The sequence below is a fragment of the Gobio gobio genome (assembly GCF_949357685.1).
Source record: "Gobio gobio genome assembly, chromosome: 23".
Classification (NCBI taxonomy): Eukaryota; Metazoa; Chordata; class Actinopteri; order Cypriniformes; family Gobionidae; genus Gobio; species Gobio gobio.
In genome coordinates this window covers 3,609,478-3,630,576 of record NC_137119.1, presented here as the reverse complement: position 1 = coordinate 3,630,576, position 21,099 = coordinate 3,609,478, and the positions used below count along the sequence as shown (strand labels likewise).

The 21,099-nt window shown below is 39.1% G+C and overlaps 1 protein-coding gene across 3 annotated transcripts in view; it reads left to right on the top strand.

Moving 5' to 3' along the window:
• The window catches only part of nrp1a (neuropilin 1a), a 113,173-nt gene that overhangs the window by 39,291 nt on the left and 52,783 nt on the right, over nt 1–21,099 (top strand). For all 3 annotated transcript variants that reach the window (XM_079805948.1, XM_079805946.1, XM_079805947.1), the window contains 3 exons: nt 5,504–5,731; nt 10,181–10,336; nt 16,000–16,166. In XM_079805948.1, the coding sequence (XP_079662074.1) occupies nt 5,504–5,731; nt 10,181–10,336; nt 16,000–16,166 (551 nt within the window). The remainder of the gene's footprint in view (nt 1–5,503; nt 5,732–10,180; nt 10,337–15,999; nt 16,167–21,099) is intronic.

Below are 21,099 nucleotides of genomic sequence, written 5' to 3'. Positions count from 1 at the left end.
AAAGTGAAAAACACAATAACTCTCAAGTAATGGCTGAAGTTATTGTAAGCTTTTGAGGTTTTTGTAAGGTTTTGTGTTACTACATCCTCCTAAAGTAATTCAGTATTCTAAAGTGAAGATCATGGTAACAGACGAGTAATTACTCAAGTGTTACTAAATCCGTTAGAAGCCATTACTATACAAAAACCTCAAACTCTCAAAGCTACTAATAGTAGTTATTGATTAGCTACCACCTCCAGCTGAGCACTATTACTTACTAATCCATTAATGCGTTTTTTGTTACTAGAGTGTTAATAATGCGTTACTCATTTGTTACTGTGTAGCTATTAATTAATGATGGATCAGTATTCTAAAGAGAAAAACACAATAACTGTCTAGTAACGGCTGAAATTATTGTAAGCTTTTGAGGTTTTTGTTAAGTTTTGTGTTACTACATCCTTCTAACATAATTAAAAATAGACGAGTAATTACTCAAGTGTTAATCCGTCAGAAGCCATTACTATACAAAAACTTCAAAACTACTAATAGTAGTTATTGATTAGCTACCACCTTCAGCTGAGCACAATTACTTACTAATCCGTTAGTGTTTTTTGTTAGTTAATAGTAGTTACTAGAGTGTTAATAATGCGTTACTCATTTGTTACTGTGTAGTTATTCATTAATGATGATCAGTATTCTAAAGAGAAAAACACAATAACTCTCTAGTAATGGCTGAAGTTATTGTAAGCTTTTGAAGTTTTTGTAAGTTTTTGTGTTACTACATCCTTGTAAAGTAAATCAGTATTCTAAAGTGAAGATCATGGTAACAGACGAGTAATTACTCAAGTGTTACCTAATCCGTCAGAAGCCATTACTATACAAAAACTTACAAAAAACCTCAAAACTACTAATAGTAGTTATTGATTAGCTAATAGTGAACTACCACATTCAGCTGAGCACTATTACTTACTAATCCGTTAATTCAAGTTTTTTGTTAGTTTATAGTAGTTACTTGAGTGTTAATAATGCATTACTCATTTGTTACTATGTCAGTATTCTAAAGTGAAAAACACGATAACTCTCTAGTAATGGCTGAAGTTATTGTAAGCTTTTGAGGTTTTTGTAAAGTTTTGTGTTACTACATCCTTCTAAAGTAATTCAGTATTCTAAAGTGAAGATCATAGTAACAGACGAGTAATTACTCAAGTGTTACCTAATCCGTCAGAAGCCATTACTATACAAAAACCTAAAACTACTAATAGTATTTATCGATTAGCTCCCACCTTCAGCTGAGCACTATTACTTACTAATCCGTTAATTAGAGTTTCTTGTTAGTTAATAGTAGTTACTAGAGTGTTAATAATGCGTTACTCTGTGTAGTTATTCATTAATGATGGAACAGTATTCTAAGGTGTTACCGCTTTTTGTCTTCAAACCAAACGTGTTTTCCCATGATGTCCACGTGTTCGTTCGGTCAGTCGGCGGAGAGTAAGGGGATCGAATGCATTTGACCACATGAGTGTTTACACCATGAAAGCAATGCGTTTCGACTACCTCTGGCAGTGGACGAAAGACAAGCTCAAAATGTTTTAGACCCCGTTTACACCTGTATTTAACGCCGTCCACTTGAGATCTGATCGACCAAAATCCTAATAACAAACCTAAACAATAAAAAATTATCACAACAGTTGCTTTCATGTCCTAGCTTTAGTATGTTCAGGGTTGATTTACAGAAAAAATACTGTTGTAATGTGCACTTTATATAAATAGTGCTTATCTTGCGAAAGGAAAATGCAATTCTTTCTTGCCCATGGAGCAGCCACGGAACCGTTCCCTCTGTCAGAAGATTATCTGAAGAATAGTCTACAGTATCTGCGAGGGCTGGAACTATCAGACAAAGAAGATGAAAGTTGGACGTTTTTGGCTCCATCATCAAATAGTTCCTTTAAATTTCTCTGCAAGCCTGTTAAGCCTCGTAATTTTTGTATCAAGTTGGAAAGTTTTAGAGGCACTGATTGCTGACCATTCATCTGACAGCTTTCAACTCCAAACCCCAAAGTTGTTCTGCAATTACCCTGTCCTATTTGTGTGACACCTTCTGTAATTTCCAACACCCCAGTTTTCAATGGATTAAAGTAGAGGCCCGTAGGGCTCCGAAGGCCGCATCGAGCTTTATTTCTCTTATTTAAGAAAGAAAATGCAATTTGAAATGTCTGGAATTGTAAAGCTCTGTGTAATGAAAGGACTAAAAGTGTGGAATTTATGTCCTGCTGTTTAAAAACCAACCAAGTAGTACACTAAATGTCAACTCACTTTAGCTTCAAATTCCCGCGCTGGTCATTTTCTGTAGAGTGCATGGAGGAAAAATGGAAAAGAAATAAAAGAGTGATAAAAAGGAGCAGTTAATGGTTTTGTGGTAGTGAAGAGGTTTTGATGACATTCAATTATGCACCCAATAATATTCACATATGAGAAATAACAGAAAAAGCTCTTCAACATCCAACAATTCTGTCATCATGCCAAAACTCATATGACTTTACAGAACAAGTGAGGAGATGTGTAGTAGAATGTCCATGCTGCTCTTTTACACATAATGAAAGTGAGAGGGGATCTTGACTGCCCAAACAAGAAGTGAAATCTGTGTGAAATTTCCATCTATGGCTTAAGAAGAATATAGAGCCAATCAGGGCTGTAACCACCATAGGCATTGAGGAGGACAATCCCCCTCCCACCATTAATTGGAAATGGCCAAATTTCCCCCCTCCCCCTAATATAGGATATTTCTTAATGTTGTTCTCCATTACGTACCGCTCTGTTGTTTGTTGACAGAGGTCTAACTGTGCGTTCACACCGGGCTTCATTCGCCTGTGACATTAACTTCACAACAGATGCGAATTCGCGTCATGGAAGGGGCTTTTGCCAGCCGGCTCCAGTCTTGTTGCAAAATGGCTGACATTGATTGTTTTAAAATACGGCGAATAAGCTCAATTTGCCTTCTTTAGCTAGCTTGTATTCTCAAATGTATATAGCCTATAGCTCAAATTGAGTAAAGAGCGTTCTTTACAACTCACCAGACTGTCCGACCTCCTAACTCTCTTTCTTCCAAGCAAGATCCTTTTTATTCCTGTTTCTATAAAGTATGAAGATGTATCGTACAGCTCCGTGGATCCACATATGATTTTGTGCTCATTGTTGTCACTACTAGAGCAAGCTCCTGATTGGTTAACAGGGCGCGAATATCTGAATATCTAGTTCAGATTTTTCAACTTGCGCAATTTGCGCGTCAACCACCCGAAGCGCTCATTCGCGCGAATCATGTCGTACAATGTCTATTCGCGTCTTTGCATTGACTTAACTTATGCTTCGTTCACACCAAACGCGAATAGAGCATCAAAATCGTGTCTACCGCGTCTAGTTGGACGATTGAACATTTTGAATCCATTTGCGCGTCCACAGCGAATTGGACACTTGTATAAATTGAGCATTTGAAGCGAAATAGACACGCGTTCAAGGCGCACCAGGAGAAATATGTCATAAAACACCACTCTGCCTCTTTTCATTTTCATTAAAAATATATATTAAACATTAATAGCCACACAAATGTGGTCAAGGCAACTCTTACATTATCTTCACTGCATGTATATATAAATATCCTAAAAAAAATTAGTTTTGAAACTTCTCTTTACCCTCAGTCAAAACGATTTGGCAGACAACAAATTATAGATTCATGAGAGCAAAGATCGGCCGTTAGATCCACACAAGATGAACCACTACAGGCCATCAGAGCAGCGGCAGACGGCAGAAGGACTGGCCGAGGAAAGGCTGCTCTCGCTGGGGTTAATGAGCGCTGAGCGTCCGCTGATCCACTGGAGCTCACAACTCCACACACACAAGATTACATTTTTTAAATAGGCGCTCTCTTTATAAATAAACCACATATTTGAGCTTTAAACAACTACATTCTCACCTGAAAAAGTCTTGAAACCTCATTTTGTGACACAATAGTAGTATTTTTAAATTATGCGGGGCCTCTCATCACATCACTTTACCACGTGACAGCAGCGAGCAGGCTCCTGATTGGTTAACGCGGCGCGATTTGACGCCAAAGTTAAAAATTTTCAACTCGGGCGTCAGGCGCGAATTCTCTTCAAATGCGTGAATGCACAAAAAGCACCACTCGCGCAAGACCCTCAATTCGTGTCAAATGCGCGTCATTCGCCCAAACTCAACGCACCTTTCCATTTACTTAACATTGAAATCACCCGCTCATAACAGCGCTCGTTAATGTCAAAATGATGGCCAATCAGCTCAAAGAAGGCGGGGCTTAATGTTCACTGAAGACGAGTGTGAATTCCAACACGCCGCTTTTAGTTTTTACAGTGAAAGAGTGCGTGCATGATAAGATATACGTAGCTAAACATAGAATATTTGACAACGGTTTTACAATGGATATGTTTAACGACCCACGGTAAACTACTCAACTTTTTCAATTTAATTTCGCCATTTTGAATTGAAAATATGCTGTCATTTAAATGATGATTTCATTCATAACTGAATGTAACGAGAAACAAGTTTTTTGTTTACATTTTGGACATATTAGACATACAAACAAGAGTGAATATGTGCATATTTCTTAAAAGTTTAAATGGATTACTTCACAAATATATTAGACCAGGAACTACCATTCTTATTTCTTCATTCCCTTAAATCCCTCTAATTACGTAATTTCTTCGGCATTGGTGTGAATCACTTTTATAATGCAGTTCCCATTCAGTTTTAATGCAAGAAAGCAGCTTGAAAACGTACCCTTGTGTGTCCCACTTAAGGGTTTGGGAGCACATGAGGGTTTTCAGCCACAGTGACATCATTATTTGTCATCTCTGTTCTGGTTCATGATCTTTAAACTTTTGCACCCGCAGTAATAATCATGAGGTTCCACACTACATTAGGTACAGTGCAGACGTAATGTTGACATTTCAGTGTTGATGATCCAGAGGTGATCCGATATGCATCGCTCTGTAACAAGAGTGTGTTTACTCTCAGAGCTCTGAGCCTATTCATCTCACACCAGCTTTAGTGGAGCGGCCGTCATGGAAGTGCAAAGCTGTGATGTATGTGTGAACTTCAGCAACACTGCCTCAACAAAGCCGGTCCACCGGGGAGTTCTGTGCTAATGTTTTGACCTGTCGATATAAAAGTGTGCATTTATATAAAGCATGATGGATGTGTTTTGCTAATTCTTAACTGTGTTGTTGTAAGCACCCACCATGCGTCCTATGAAACATTTAATAAGTGCAGTCTCATATGTGCTTTGGTCTTCATCATTAGCCCACACACCCGAGCAAAGATTCAGCAGGCGTATCCCGAGCAGGGTGGGCCTCCACCACGGCCCATAAACCATGCAATCATCGAGCAAAACAACACGGACCACCGTGTTCCTCCTCCGATGTTTGTTTTTTTCCCCTACTCCATCTGCCTCAGTGAACAAACAACAAATCCTAACTGTGTCCTTCCTCTTCCGCAGGTCCAGAATGCTCCAGGAACTTCACCTCCAGCAGTGGAGTCATCAAGTCGCCCGGCTTTCCGGAGAAGTACCCCAACAACCTGGACTGCACCTTCATGATCTTTGCCCCTAAGATGTCGGAGATCGTTCTGGAGTTCGAGAGCTTTGAGCTGGAGCCCGACACGCAGCCGCCCACTGGAGTGTTCTGCCGCTACGACCGCCTGGAGATCTGGGACGGTTTCCCTGGAGGTGAGTCACTGGAGAGAGTGCACTATATAGGGGATAGAGAGAGTGCACTATATAGGGGATAGTGCACTATATAGGGGATAGAGAGAGTGCACTATATAGGGGATAGTGCACTATATAGGGGATAGAGAGAGTGGACTATATAGGGGATAGAGAGAGTGCACTATATAGGGGATAGAGAGAGTGCACTATATAGGGGATAGAGAGAGTGCACTATATAGGGGATAGTGCACTATATAGGGGATAGAGAGAGTGCACTATATAGGCGATAGTGCACTATATAGGGGATAGAGAGAGTGCTCTATATAGGGGATAGTGCACTATATAAGGGATAGTGCACTATATAGGGGATAGAGAGAGTGCACTATATAGGGGATAGTGGACTATATAGGGGATAGAGAGAGTGCACTATATAGGGGATAGTGCACTATATAGGGGATAGAGAGAGTGCACTATATAGGGGATAGTGCACTATATAAGGGATAGTGCACTATATAGGGGATAGAGAGAGTGCACTATATAGGGTATAGTGGACTATATAGGGGATAGAGAGAGTGCACTATATAGGGGATAGAGAGAGTGCACTATATAAGGGATAGTGCACTATATAGGGGATAGAGAGAGTGCACTATATAGGGGATAGTGGACTATATAGGGGATAGAGAGAGTGCACTATATAGGGGATAGTGCACTATATAGGGGATAGTGGACTATATAGGGAATAGAGAGAGTGCACTAAATAGGGGATAGAGAGAGTGCACTATATAGGGGATGGAGAACAATTCATAGAGTGCACTATATAGGGGATAGGGAACAATTCAGACAGTTCACTATATAGGGGATAGAGAACAATTCAGACAGTGCACTATATAGGGGATCGAGAACAATTCAGATGGTGCACTATATAGGGGATGGGGAACGATCAGACGGTGCACTATATAGGGGATTGAGAACAATTCAGACGGTGCACTATATAGGGGATAGAGAACAATTCAGACTGTGCACTATATAGGGGATAGAGAACAATTCAGACGGTGCACTATATAGGGGATGGGGAACGATCAGATGGTGCACTATATAGGGGATCGAGAACAATTCAGACGGTGCACTATATAGGGGATAGAGAACAATTCAGACGGTGCACTATATAGGGGATAGAGAACAATTCAGACGGTGCACTATACAGGGGATAGGGAATAATCAGAAGGTGCACTATATAGGGGATAGGGAACGATCAGACAGTGCATTCTATAGGGGATAGGGAATGATGATACAGTGCACTATATATGGGATAGGGAACGATCAGACAGTGCATTCTATAGGGGATAGGGAACAATCAAACAGTGCACTATATAGGGGATAGGGAACGATCAGACAGTGCACTATATAGGGGATAGGGAACGATCAGACAGTGCACTATATAGGGGATAGGGAACGATCAGACAGTGCACTATATAGGGGATAGGGAACGATCAGACAGTGCACTCTATAGGGGATAGGGAACGATCAGACAGTGCACTCTATAGGGGATAGGGAACGATCAAACAGTGCACTATATAGGGGATAGGGAACGATCAGACTGCACTATATAGGGGAAATAGTGTTTATAAACTAAACACTATTGGCTATTTTTAAAAAGGGGAGGAGCTGTTTGATATGCCCCGCCCTGTCTTCCTGTTTCAGTGGAAATTACGTCAACACACTGAATAATGCTGTGCGTTTCAAGGCACTTCAGTGGGACTTTAAAGTACTACTACGGTACCTTTTATGGGTAAATAAGATACAAAGTTAAGGTACCCTAAACTTCCCCTACCCCTAAATTTCGAATATTGCACCAGTTTTATCTACCAAGCGAATATTATGAAGAAAGTAATAGCAGACTTTCCTCATCAAGCCTCATGATCTGAGATATACATGTTGTTCTGAAGTTCAATACTTAAGAAGCGGGTCTGGAAAATTAAACTAAATATGGTCTCATCTTTGGCCTTTAACAGAGACTAAAACACAAAGCTGGGCGAGAACAGATGCCTGGCTCCGATTCATTTGAGGTGTTTCACAAGCACAGCCAATTCTCCATAAGATATTTGGATCTACACACATCCACAATGTATCTGAGAACATGCTGGAAAGATCTCTTGATCCAGTTAATAGCGGTTCTCTTCTGTCTCTCTGGACATTAGACTGCGGTTTTTCTCAGGCAGTTCGGGGCGAGGGACTCTGGAATGTAGACTGTTGTCATAACACCAAAAATATTTTGTTCTTCAAGATAATTACAGTTTTTATTTGTGTGTATTTGAACTGCATAAACACACCCAGCAGCCCAACAGGAAGATTCCAGCTCAAAGTGGGAAGGAAGTCTGCGAGGTCCAGAGGTCTTGTTCGGTTTCCACTTCATTATCAACTTGACGGAAGAGAGAAGCCGTGAACAAATGGCACCTTTTGATCTGAGACCGAGCCTTTTGAGCTTTCTCATGAGATATCATCTTTTCGGCTGTGAACCTATAGATCAGCAACATGATGAGAAGTTACACTGCTTCTGCGAAAAATCTTCAGCGTTTTTTGTGTGTTCAAATTCCATGTAGGCCTGAGGGAAGTGGGACAAAGGTTGCATGCTTGATTTAAGACTCTAAAATCTACAATAAGAAGGTGTCCCGCAAGTGCACTGAGAAAGAGCCAAGAGGGAGGTAGAAGACAAGACTTTTAAGGGAGTCCCTGGTGCCTTAGGGCCTCGGTGTAACTGCTCTCTCCGCTTCAGACACAAGCTGCATTACCTGTGGAGCCACACCAATCAATAAGTGCATTAGTCTGGAAAGACTGCAAGGCATGAGACAGAAGCTTCTATGACTTCCACCCCTCCATCACCCACTGGCCGCCCACTTTGAGGTGGTCATGGGCTGGCAGAGGGTGGATGAACCCCCCCCCCCCCCCCCCCCCTCCTCCTCCACCTCCTCCTCCTCCTCCTCCACCTCCTCCTCCTCCTCCTCCACCTCCTCCTCTTCCACCTCCACCTCCTCCTCCACCTCCTCCTCTTCCACCTCCTCCTCCTCCTCTTCCACCTCCTCCTCCTCCTCTTCCACCTCCTCCTCCTCCTCCTCCTCCTCCTCCACCTCCACCTCCACCTCCTCCTCCACCTCCTCCTCCACCTCCACCTCCACCTCCACCTCCTCCTCCTCCTCCACCTCATCCTCCTCCTGGGTTAAAACACCCCATTCACTGGGTTAAAACAACGCAATTGCTGGGTTAAAACACCCCATTCACTGGGTTAAAACAACCCAATTGTTGGGTTAAAAGGACCCATTCACTGGGTTAAAACAACGCAATTGCTGGGTTAAAACACCCCATTCACTGGGTTAAAACAACCCAATTGTTGGGTTAAAAGGACCCATTCACTGGGTTAAAACAACGCAATTGCTGGGTTAAAACGACCTATTCACTGGGTTAAAACAACCCAATCGCTGGGTTAAAACAACCCAATTGTTGGGTTAAAAGGACCCATTCACTGGGTTAAAACAACGCAATTGCTGGGTTAAAACGACCTATTCACTGGGTTAAAACAACCCAATCGCTGGGTTAAAACAACCCAATTGTTGGGTTAAAAGGACCCATTCACTGGGTTAAAACAACCCAATTGTTGGGTTAAAACGACCCAATCACTGGGTTAAAACAACCCAATTGCTGGGTTAAAACGACCTATTCACTGGGTTAAAACAACCCAATCGCTGTGTTAAAACAACCCATTCACTGGGTTAAAACAGCTCAATAGTTGGGTTAAAATGACTCAATCACTGGGTTAAAACAACCCAATTGCTGGGTTAGTCCATTTTCAACCCAACTTGGGTTGTTTTTAACCCAGCATTAATTACTGTTTCTGTGGCTGTACAAAGCTCATGAATAATTAATAAGGCAAGCAATGGGACCATTTATGATTGGTTGTATGTTGTCAAACAACTTATCGTTACATTCTAGCAAGTTTGCTCGACTCAGAGTTTAAAAGTGGCCTTAACCCGGAGAGTCTTCTTATTCTCCAGTTACTTCTCTCAGCTGAATGTGCTGCATACCTCTCTATTTACAGCCTTAGTTTTGTGTTCAATTCCTTTTTTCCTGTCCCCTCCAACTCCTACACGCTTTTTTTTTCTTTTAAAGTGGCTTCTGGGAAGTCAGATCAGAGTGGCCCTGAACGAACAATACGTGCAGGAATTTATGATGGCCACTGAAAACAGAAACCCAAGGTCATAGACACTTACAAAACAGACACTGCCCTTTTCATTTCCATCAACAAAAAAGGTGTAGAGAGAATGTTTTGTTCAATCAACACAGTTATACAAGATCAACCAATGTCACTGTCCTTGACATTGCCACACTCTACAGTCTCAGCTGGGATAGAATGGCTTGAATAGTGGATTATTGAATGCCTCTAATCAAGCTCTCTCGTTTCTTTGTCTCGTTTTACAGTCGGTCCCTACATTGGCAGATACTGTGGACAGAATACACCAGGACGGATCATATCCTACACTGGGATCTTGGCTTTGACAATCAACACAGATAGTGCTATTGCAAAAGAGGGGTTCTCCGCTAACTTTACTGTGCTGGAAAGGACCGTCCCAGATGGTAAGTCAATGCTGTAGTGTTTAGAGTGCACAGTCATTCATGAAATTAATATCATTCATGAGGTGAAGTCTACAGTCATATGAGCCTCATGTTATCACCATATAAAGTGGCATTCTTGTGTTCAAGATTTAAGTTAAGTGTTTATTAACTTAATAGTTAATGGAGATGAGGAAATGACTTAGAGAACCTCTTGAAATGACAAAAATATAAAAAACCTGCATGATTAAACCATGATTAAAATGTATCTTTTAGCAAAAATTAAGTTGGCATAACCTAAAAAATCTGATTCTAGACAAAAACTAGGTTATAGGACATCATGTTTGTTCTTAACGTATTTACATAACGTTAGCCAAAGTTTCTTGTTGGCTGGAGTATAAACCCAAAACGTCAAATCCGAACAAAAGAATTTAATAATTAAAGGATTAAACAAAGAAAAATAAATAATAACACTAAAAGGTCCAGGTCTGTGGTTTATGAAGTTGGCCTGATCACAAGTAATATATTTCTTGCACACATTCACCATTAGCGTTGCTCTTGAAATGACAAAATATTAATAAAAACATTGTTTTTACAAACAGTTTTCTTAACCGTGATTAAAATGTATCTTTTAGCAAAAATTAAGTTGGCATAACCTGAAAAATCTGATTCTAGACAAAAACTAGGTTAAAGGACATTTGAACAACATGAGAACTTTATTTTGAAAATGTTTGTTCTTAATGTCTTTATATAACATCAGCCAAAGTTATTGAAACATTTCCTGTTGGCTGGAGTATAAACCCAAAACGCCAAATCCGAACAAAAGAATTTAATAATTAACGGATTAAACAAAGAAAAAGAAATAATAACAGTACAATTTCCAGGTCTATATGAAGTAGGCCTTATCAATTTAAACTATTTGCAAGTAATATATTTTTTGCCATTAGCATTTTTATATTTCACCATTAGCATTGCTCTTGAAATGACAAAATATTAATAAAAACATTGTTTTTACAAACAGTTTTCTTAACCATGATTAAAATGTATCTTTTAGCAAAAATTAAGTTGGCAAAACCTGAAAAATCTGATTCTAGACAAAAACTAGGTTAAAGGACATTTGAACAACATGAGAACTTTATTTTGAGAATTTGTGTTCTTAATTTCTTTATATAACATTAGCCAAAGTTATGTTGGCTGGAGTATTAACCCAAATGCCAAGGCCGTACCCATGACTTGAACATTTGGGGTTTTTTGGTCTTTTTTTTTAAAAGAAATTTAGTAATTAAAGGATTAAATGGCCTTTAACCCTCTCAATGATTCTCACATCAGTTTAAAGCAAAAACTCTAGGCAAATACACCCATTAGTCAAAAGTCTTGTGGACACATATCTATTGTGCGATTGATGCTTAATTTTAAAACATTTATTTTGTTTTCTCAAAAACCGTGCATAAACATTTTTCTCTCAAAAATACAAGCATGTTGCTCATATATTATGGTAGCCCAGTTTGTGCTCAATACAGTGTAATTACACTTTTGCCATTAATATGTTTATAAGCAACTGAAAAAAACACAAATGTCAGAGCATGTCAAAACTTCTAAAGGGCCCCAAAACAGCTCAGGCTCCTAGGGGTTAAAGAGAGGTCTATAGTTTATGACGTAAGCCCAATCAATTTAAATCACCATTAGCGTTGTCTAATATGTCTAATCACATTCAGTTATGAATGTCATGTAAATAATAGCATATTTTCAATTCAAAACGGTGCAATTTCAGCATCACTGCTGATCATTTTGTCAAATATTAAATGTTTTGCTACCACACTGTTTCACTGCTAAAACTAAAGCGTCGCATTCGAATTCGCACTCGTCTTGTGTGAACAATAAGCTCCGCCTCCTTTGATTTGATTGGCCATCTCATACATTTTGACGAGCGCTGTTAGGCCAATCTGAAAATGTTATATTTAACATTCGGGGGGCCATTTCTAAGTATTGTCGGGGATTTGTCCGCCTCATTCTCTGTGGTGGTTATGGCCCTGGCGTACGCACATTCACCATGAAGTTAAATCACCATGTCCCGCTCAGCTGTGGCCCTCCTTCATTAAGTGATTGTGTTGAGAGTCATGACCCATCCGCCCTGCTTTTTGGAGGGTGGATTACTCTTATTTTCCCCCAAACCAGCTCACCCAGAGGGTTCACCTCTTCACCCCAATTTGAGAAACGCTCCGACTAAACATTTAATTTCAACCATCCCCCGCAATCATGCTATGCATGTTAATCTCTCCCTAAACACTTTTCTTTCTTACTCTTTTTGTCACCTCCTGTCTTCCCTTCTCAACATTAACACAGAGCTTGTGAATCAACACGAACACACATTATAATTAAAGTGTAATTAATCGCAGGTCATTCCGGTTTGAGGTTGTCAAGCCGTTTCTTATACATCTAAACCGATGTAGCATGTTATATTTGAGCTACATCTATACCGTCCCGGCTCTTGCTCAAGAACACATTCAGTGTGTGTTCACAGCAGGGGCTTTGCTCAACAGTCGCAGTCTATCAATTATTTATTGGCTCCATAAATTTACATTCTGTGGCAGCTTCTCTCGCAGTTCGACATGTTTACCAGTATATATTGTGCTTTGCAGGAAGGAAGGAGATGGCCATTGGCAATAAGTCTTTATGTGAAGGATTTTGTCAGAGAAGCGTCATAGATTTATGGGACCAAACAGTGACGGATGCCAGATGTAATCGGACGAGCGATCTGGTTGTTTTCAGTCATTGTTCTAAAGAATGAAAGGGTGGATAGAGGATAGATGGCTTGAAGAGATAGAGAGATAAAACAGAGCACTTGAGAATGAGTAATCATGTTAGGATTAAGTTGAGCTGTAGTTTCAAGGGTAAAAGAGAGAAATTCATGAAGCACATAAAAGACTCAACACTCCCTTTTGATGTTTGGCTAGTTGTTACATCATAGTTGTTACAATAAGTTCATATTTTGACAGAATCTGTGATTACTATGGTGTATTTTTCTATGGATACAATTGCCTGTTGTTTATATATTAAGTATTTTACTTCTACTTCCTTGAGCTGTCAAAAAATAGCTTCTAAATCTCTCATTGTGCTACATCATCACCAAATATTGGATTCAATCTTTTTGTCAAATTGTTTTCTTTCAATTAGGACAGGTTTTGTATTTATTTTTGCATCTGATTGATCATAGGCCTTATTTATCTGCACTTATGTACCTCAGTTTTTGAGTGAAAAAAGCATTAATGGATAATTTTGTAAATTTTACATAAAATATGAAAAAATGTGCACTGTTTATCACACTAGTGTGATTTAATTTTAAACTGGGAAATGTATTTTTGAATTGCTTTTGTTTTGTACAAAATTGAGTCACACATCAAAAATGACCAGCCTTTTATTACAAAAACAAAATGCTTATAAATCACTTGTTATGCTATTTTGTCACCAGATATTGGATTTAATCTTTTTGTCAGCTTGTTTTCTTTCAATTAGGACAGGTTTTGTATTTATTGTTAGAACTGATGGAACGTAAGCATTATTTATTTGACCTCAGTTTTTGAATGAAAAAAGCGTTATTTATGGATAATTTTATAAATTTTACATCAAATATGAACATGAAATATTAACTTTTTATCACACTAGTGTGTTTTAATGTTTAACCGGGAAATTAGTTTTGAAATGGTTTTATTTTGTACAAAATTGCACAAAGCCACACTTGTGGTGCATGTTTCACAGTCAAAAATGTCCGGCCTACAAAAAAATTGCTTATAAATCGTTTGTTACGCTGTTTTATCACCAGATATTGGATTCAATAATTTTGTCGACTTGTTTTCTTTCAGTTAGGACAGGTTTTTGTATTTATTTTTGCATCTGATCGATCGTAGGCCTCATTTATCTGTGCGTACGTACCTCAGTTTTTGAGATAAAAAAGTGTTATTTATGGATAATTTTGTCAATTTTACATAAAGTATGAAAAAATTTTGCACTGTTTATCACACTAGTGTGATTTAATGTTTAACTGGGAAATTTATTTTGAAATGCTTTTATTTTGTAATAAATTGCACAAAGTCACCCTTGCGCTGTTCCCAGGCAAAAATGACCAGCCTTTTATTACAAAAAAAATGCTTATAAATCACTTGTTATGCTATTTTATCACCAAATATTGGATTCAATAGTTTTGTTGATTTGTTTTCTTTCAGTTAAGACATTTATTTTTTGTATTTATTTTTTACAAAACCTGTCCACCAGATCGTGAACACCACAAGTGTGTGCAATTTTGTACAAAACAAAAGCATTTCAAAACAAATTTCCTGGTTAAACATTAAATCACATGAGTTTGATAAACTGCGATTTTTTTAAACATATTTTACGATCAATCATTTCCCAAAATAAATACAAAAATCTGTCTTAATTGAAAGAAAACAAGTTGACAAAATGACTGAATCCAATACTTGGTGATGAGATTTATAAGCAATTTTTTGTAGGCCGGTAACACCACAAGTGTGACCATGTGGGAAATTTATTTTTAATTGTGAATTTGTTAGACTCTGGGTGAGTAAAGTCAGTAAATTTTAGTCCAATGCAATAAAATTAACTAGCATTTTCGAGTATGGGAAAATCCTCTTCGGGTCAAAATGACTCGAACACAATATTATTAATGATACTTTTCCACATTGAGTTAAATTTGCATGTATAGTTATAGTTATAAACAGTATATTAACATTTCTCTCGACCCCAGCCGCCACCTTGGATTGGTTTTTTCATTGAGCTTATCAAGATGCACTCTCGGGCTGGCTAATTTACAAAGAATAAATGTGATGCTTACAATTTGGTATAGGTAAAGTAGCATAAATTCAATGCCTTCGATGTTTCCAGAACAGGGCTAATAGGCTCAGTGTGAGAGAGCAAATAAAACTACCGTCCATTTAACACACACATGCGTTCTCCATCTGCTACATGTGTTGGTTTGAGTATGTGCGTATCCGACCTGCTTGCACCTTTCTCTGTTATATTAGGGAACATGAGCTCCCCCTGTATTTCCTTACATTTAAAACTACAATATGTGTTTGTTTGGTGTCTGTGACCTCTCGTAAATAAATGAGCGTGTCTCCCACCTCAGCCTCAGCGTTTCCCCATCCTCCACTGGATAAAGACCCTCGGGGGTCAAAGCATGAACTTTGCTTGTCTCAGACACACGGCCAGCATGCTCCATAACTTCACAAAACAATCAGCAATGCCCTTATCCTGGGTGGCATGGCATGTGGAGTGATATACAACCGGCTCTCCTGGCATGTAAAAGCACAGGGCCGGCTCGGATGCTGACGCTGGGAAATGTGCTTTTCTTTTATGAACCTCAAGACTTCACTTGCCGGACTTAAGAGCTTAAACTGAATGTTTTATGAATAAAGGTCTTGCGTCTTAATGTGGTACACTTCCCACTGTGCTTCCATTAAATTGTGCTTTTCCTGTGAGGAGTGAGAGGGAAAGTGTATGTTTTATTCTGGTGCTAGATTGAAACCTATGGTACTTTGCCTCTGAGTGGCCCATTCCCAAGAGAAAGGCCTTAGTTTGGGTCAGGATCTGATGTGTTCTTTATTTAGATCGTGAAATGACATTTTAACAACTCCCTCTCTCTCTCTCTCTCTCTCTCCCTGTGCTTTCTTCAGACTTTGACTGCACCGAGCCTTTGGGTATGGAGACTGGGGAAATCCATTCTGACCAAATCATGGCCTCATCCCAGTACAACCCCAGCTGGTCTCCAGAGCGCTCAAGACTCAACAACCCAGAGAATGGTTGGACCCCGGCAGAGGACTCAAACAAAGAGTGGATTCAGGTACTGCCCGATTCACATGCATATAGATAGCCGTCTATTATGAATGAGTAATGGAGGAGGGATTTGTCCTTGGCAGAGAATCGAAGCTGGATCTACAGGAGAAGAGTTTGAGTCAGGCAGCCTTGCGGGTGCTTTTGCCACTGGCTTACTCTTCTCTATTGAAGACCAGCAGCAACATCTGTTGAATTTTGCCCTTTGGTCGACAGCCATGGAATGTTAAAACCCAAATGTATTGGTTCGCTCCGGCCTCAGTGAGTCCCTCCAGCCAACAGATGCTCGAAACCTCAACAAAATCTGTTTATGAGATGCATCTAACATGATCTTAATGTCCGAGAGACAATAGCTTGTTCTGAGGAATGTGGCCACACACGAGGACAATTAAGGGGCTTTCTCAACGGCTAGTTAGTTATAGGAACTAACCACCAGGGTGTTTCCCTGAGAACTAAAAGTTCCCCTTGGGCCGTTTTCCTGGTTGCATTCGCACCACCAGTAGAAGCTCTGAAGTGACGTAAGCCACTCTTGTGACTTTTATTTTGACAGCGCTGAGAACGCCAAAGCCTGAGCAGTTTACCATCTGTGTAATGCGTTATTAGATAGAACTGTTATACATAGACAGTAGACAGTATATGACAAGTATTAGCGTTTGCCGTGTGGTTGATGTCCAATGTCGCTAGCTTAGCATACATACATAATCATATTTCACTTGGTCCCCTCAAAGTCGTGTTGGATTTTCTCTTTAGCGTAAAGATTGAGAGATCCATCTATCGCTGTTTTCCATGTTCGTACACTCTAAAAAATGCTTGGTTAAAAACAACCCAAGTTGGGTTGAAAATGGACTAACCCAGCAATTGGGTTGTTTTATCCCAGTGAATGGGTCGTTTTAACGCAGCAGTTGGGTTAAATGTTTGCTTAAAACAACCCAATTGTTGGGTTAAAACAACCCAATTGCTGGGTTTGTCCATTTTCAACCCAACTTGGGTTGTTTTTAACCCAGCATTTTTTAGAGTGTACACTTTTTGACTTTCTCAGTTTGTGTAAATCCACTTGGGGTTTAGAGTATTTAGTTTTTCCACACATTCATTTCACACATCTAGTATAATTATGTGGTTTTGTTTCATTCATACAGTGTTTACTTTTTCTTAATTCCCCCTGAATGAAAGTGAAATGTGACAACATGCCCCAAAAGTGGGTACATTGTAACATGAGCATAGGACAGCTTAAAATGTAATCTGATATAATCAAAAAATATCCAAGGCAAACTAAAATATTTTGTCAATAAAATACAATTATTAACTTTTTCCATTTTGTTTTATAATTTTTGAGTTTGACAACAAACACACCGCGAAACACATATACAGCACAGTTCAAAACATAATAATAATTAATCATTTCTGAATATCGACTCTCAGTCTTTATCTCATGGTTTCTCAATAGAATTCATAAAAGTATAGAATATAATATCCTAGATCTGATAGGGGCTCAGTGTGACAACATGCCCCGCCTGCTCATCTGGGATTAACCCCGGCTCGTGTCTTCTGCTGTAAAGAACTGTTAAATAACAGATACAAGAATAAAAAAATATTATCAGATGTGTATTATTCACATCTTATGTATTATATATTAGATATTTAATTTTAAATAAACACAAAAAAATAGACATGAAAAATGAAGTAAGAAATTTCAATTTCAAGTTTTTCTCTAGTGATATGCAGTGTTGCCACAGTTACTTTGAAAAAGTAATCTGATAACTGATTGCTGATTACTCCTTTAAAAAGTAACTTAGTTACTTTACAGATTACTTGATTTTAAAAGTAACTAAGTTAGATTACAAGTTACTTTATTAGTTTTACATTCAGCAGTTGCCGACAACACCCCTGCCACCTCAACATAAAAATGACAACCGTTTTTGCCAACACTCACTTTGTTGGAAGTGCATTTTTAACCGTAACGTCAACAATGTATCTCCTGACATTTTAAGTTGAAATTAAAAAATATTTCCTGAAAATAAAAAACATGTTTTAATAAAAAATTGAATAAAGATAATCTTTCTTGACTTCACTTAACATAAATACTCTCCCTCAAGAAGAAAGCAAAAATATATTTTTTCCTAAGAAAAAGGACAAAATTAGTAACGCACAGTGACTTGGATAAATTACTTTAATCTGATTACTGGTTTGGAAATAGTAACGCGTTAGATTACTCGTAACTGGAAAAAGTAGTCAGATTAGAGTAATGCGTTAAATTGTGTCATGTGGAAATGTTTTAACCATGTCTGTTACATCTAGCTCACCCCTAAATATATAGACTATAATCTGTGTGTGTAGACGGCTTTTTTAAATGGTTCGGCCAATCAGCTTATACTTCCTGTTGTGCTGGGTTAGACTCTACTCTGAATTAGGAGCTAAATTAGTTCTTCCAAAAGGAGTTCCTAGAACTAAAATCATTCCTAGTTCCTGCGGTGTGAACACGCCTAAATCCGTGTATACTTCCACCACTAATTCTGAGAACTATGAAAAGGTTCCTCCGGTGCGAAAGCACCTTTACATGTTCTAAGGCCAGCTGATTATTTGTGCATGTCTATTTCAGTCGCACGAATCTGTGAAGAACTCTTGGCAGCCGTTATTGTGTTGATTACAGGCCTTTTCTGTGACCCAAACCCCAAGGGTACCCTGAAAAACCCAGACTCGTTTTATAATCTTTGCCTGACTGGAAAGTTTGGGCCAAAGCGACTCCTCAGGAGGCTAATAACAGACGTGACCCGCGGCCAAATATTTGCAAGGGGAGGTCTGTTAAGCAGATTTTCTTTATTGCAACCAAAACATTGTCTCTGAAAACCCAACCAGAGACTAATTGAATTAGGGGAAGGTCCCTAAATGTAGAAGAGAAGAGGATCTGTGATGTTTAATTCTTAAAGGGATAGTTCACCCAAAAACGAAAATGTCTTATGTTTTTCCGCTTATCCAAGATGTAGGTGTCTTCGTTTCTTCAGTAGAACACAAATGAAGATTTTTAACTCCAACCGTTGCTGTGTGTGACTCATATAATGCTTGTCAATGGGGTCGAATTCTATTAGAGTAAAAAAAACATGGACAGACAACTTCAAATTAAAATACGACACATTGATGTCTTAAGACACGAAACGATCGGTTTCTGAGAGAAACCCAACGGTATTTATGCTATTAATTTCACCTCATATCAGACGAACGCTTCAGCTCTCCAGACTGCCATCACTTCCTGTGAGTGAGGTCAAAATTCCGGCTGGGTCATAGATATGTATACGTAGATCCTCATTTGAGCGATCCACGCCATGATCCACGCAGGCACTTATGAGGTATCTATGTATATATCTATCGTCAAGCGTTCTTTTGATATGAGCAGTGTTGGGCACGTTACTTTAAAAAAGTAATTAGTTATAGTTACTAGTTACTTCTTACAAATAGTAACTGAGTTAGTAACTGAGTTACATCATTATAAAAGTAACTAATTACCAGGGAAAGTAATTACTGCGTTACTTTTTTTTTTTTTTTTCAAATGTTCAAATATGTCAAATAACTTGGATGCCCCCAATATTAGATATGTTAAATGAATGAATTGGACACTAAATAGAATAAATTATTATTATAAAACATTGTACATTAATGTACACTATTGTAATGTTGCTGTGGGACAATGTGAGAGACACCTATCAAATTCAATGCATTATTGTAAATATTATCAGTAGGCCTACTATAGTGTAAATATTGTGTAAATATTATCCTATACTTTCCTTTGGTAGTGGAGCTCACGTTATCACCTGGGTTTTTAGCCACTAATTTTGTGGCATATGATGATGTGAGGCGCTTCAGAATCACTTGCCACCGGCGTGGAGAAACTCTTTCTTCCTGGGCATAAGTTGCATGTTACGTAAATATTCTTACCTATCACCTCAACGAGGGAAAAGTAGCGCTTATACTTCCAGTTTGCGAAAGCTACCTTTGAAGTCGTTGGACCATCGCTGAATGTGCATATGCGTGTGCGTCATTGGTGTGTGTGTGTGTGTGTGTGTGTGTGTGTGTGTGTGTGTGTGTGTGTGTGTGTGTGTGTGTGTGTGTGTGTGTGTGTGTGTGTGTGTGTGTGTGTGTGTGTGTGTGTGTGTGTGTGTGTGTGTGTGTGTGTGTGTGTGTGTGTGTGTGTGTGAACCATAGATAGACCGTGAAAAAAATAGGTGTGAACTCAACCTATCAACTTCAACCTTGTCTCCCACCCACCAATCATCATCAGTTATGTGCACCACCGCACCCACCCCCAACACGCATGGCTGTTGCGCGCGCGCGCACACACACACACACACACGACGTTGCAGGTCCGACTGACAGGAGAGCCTGTTCGGATGAAAAGCGCTTCAGTGAGCTCAATTATAGTAACGCGACTAACGCCGCATTTTTTCCCCTCAGTAACGCTAACGGCGTTGTAACGGGAGGAACAGTAATTCGTTTGATTACTCGTTACTGAAAAAAATAATTCCGTTAGTAACGCCGTTTATCTGTAACGCCGTTATTCCCATCACTGGATATGAGGTGATATATTTGCATAAATGCCGTTGAGTTTCTCTCAGAAACTGATCGTTTCGTGTCTTAAGACATCAATGTGTCGTATCAATTTTTACTCTAATAGAATTCGACCCCATTGACAAGCATTATATGAGTGACACACAGCAACGGTTGGAGTTAAAAATCTTCATTTGTGTTCTACTGAAGAAACGAAGACACCTACATCTTGGATGCCTTAGGGGTAAGCAGAAAAACATCAAATTTTTGTTTTTGGGTGAACTATCCCTTTAAGACGTATGCATTTCCCAAAGACGTTCTCTCCCTGTGGCTGAAAATTCTGCCCCACATTTTTAGGAATAAATTCCATAGCTTAGTAGAGCGAAGCCTTGAGGATACAATGAGGA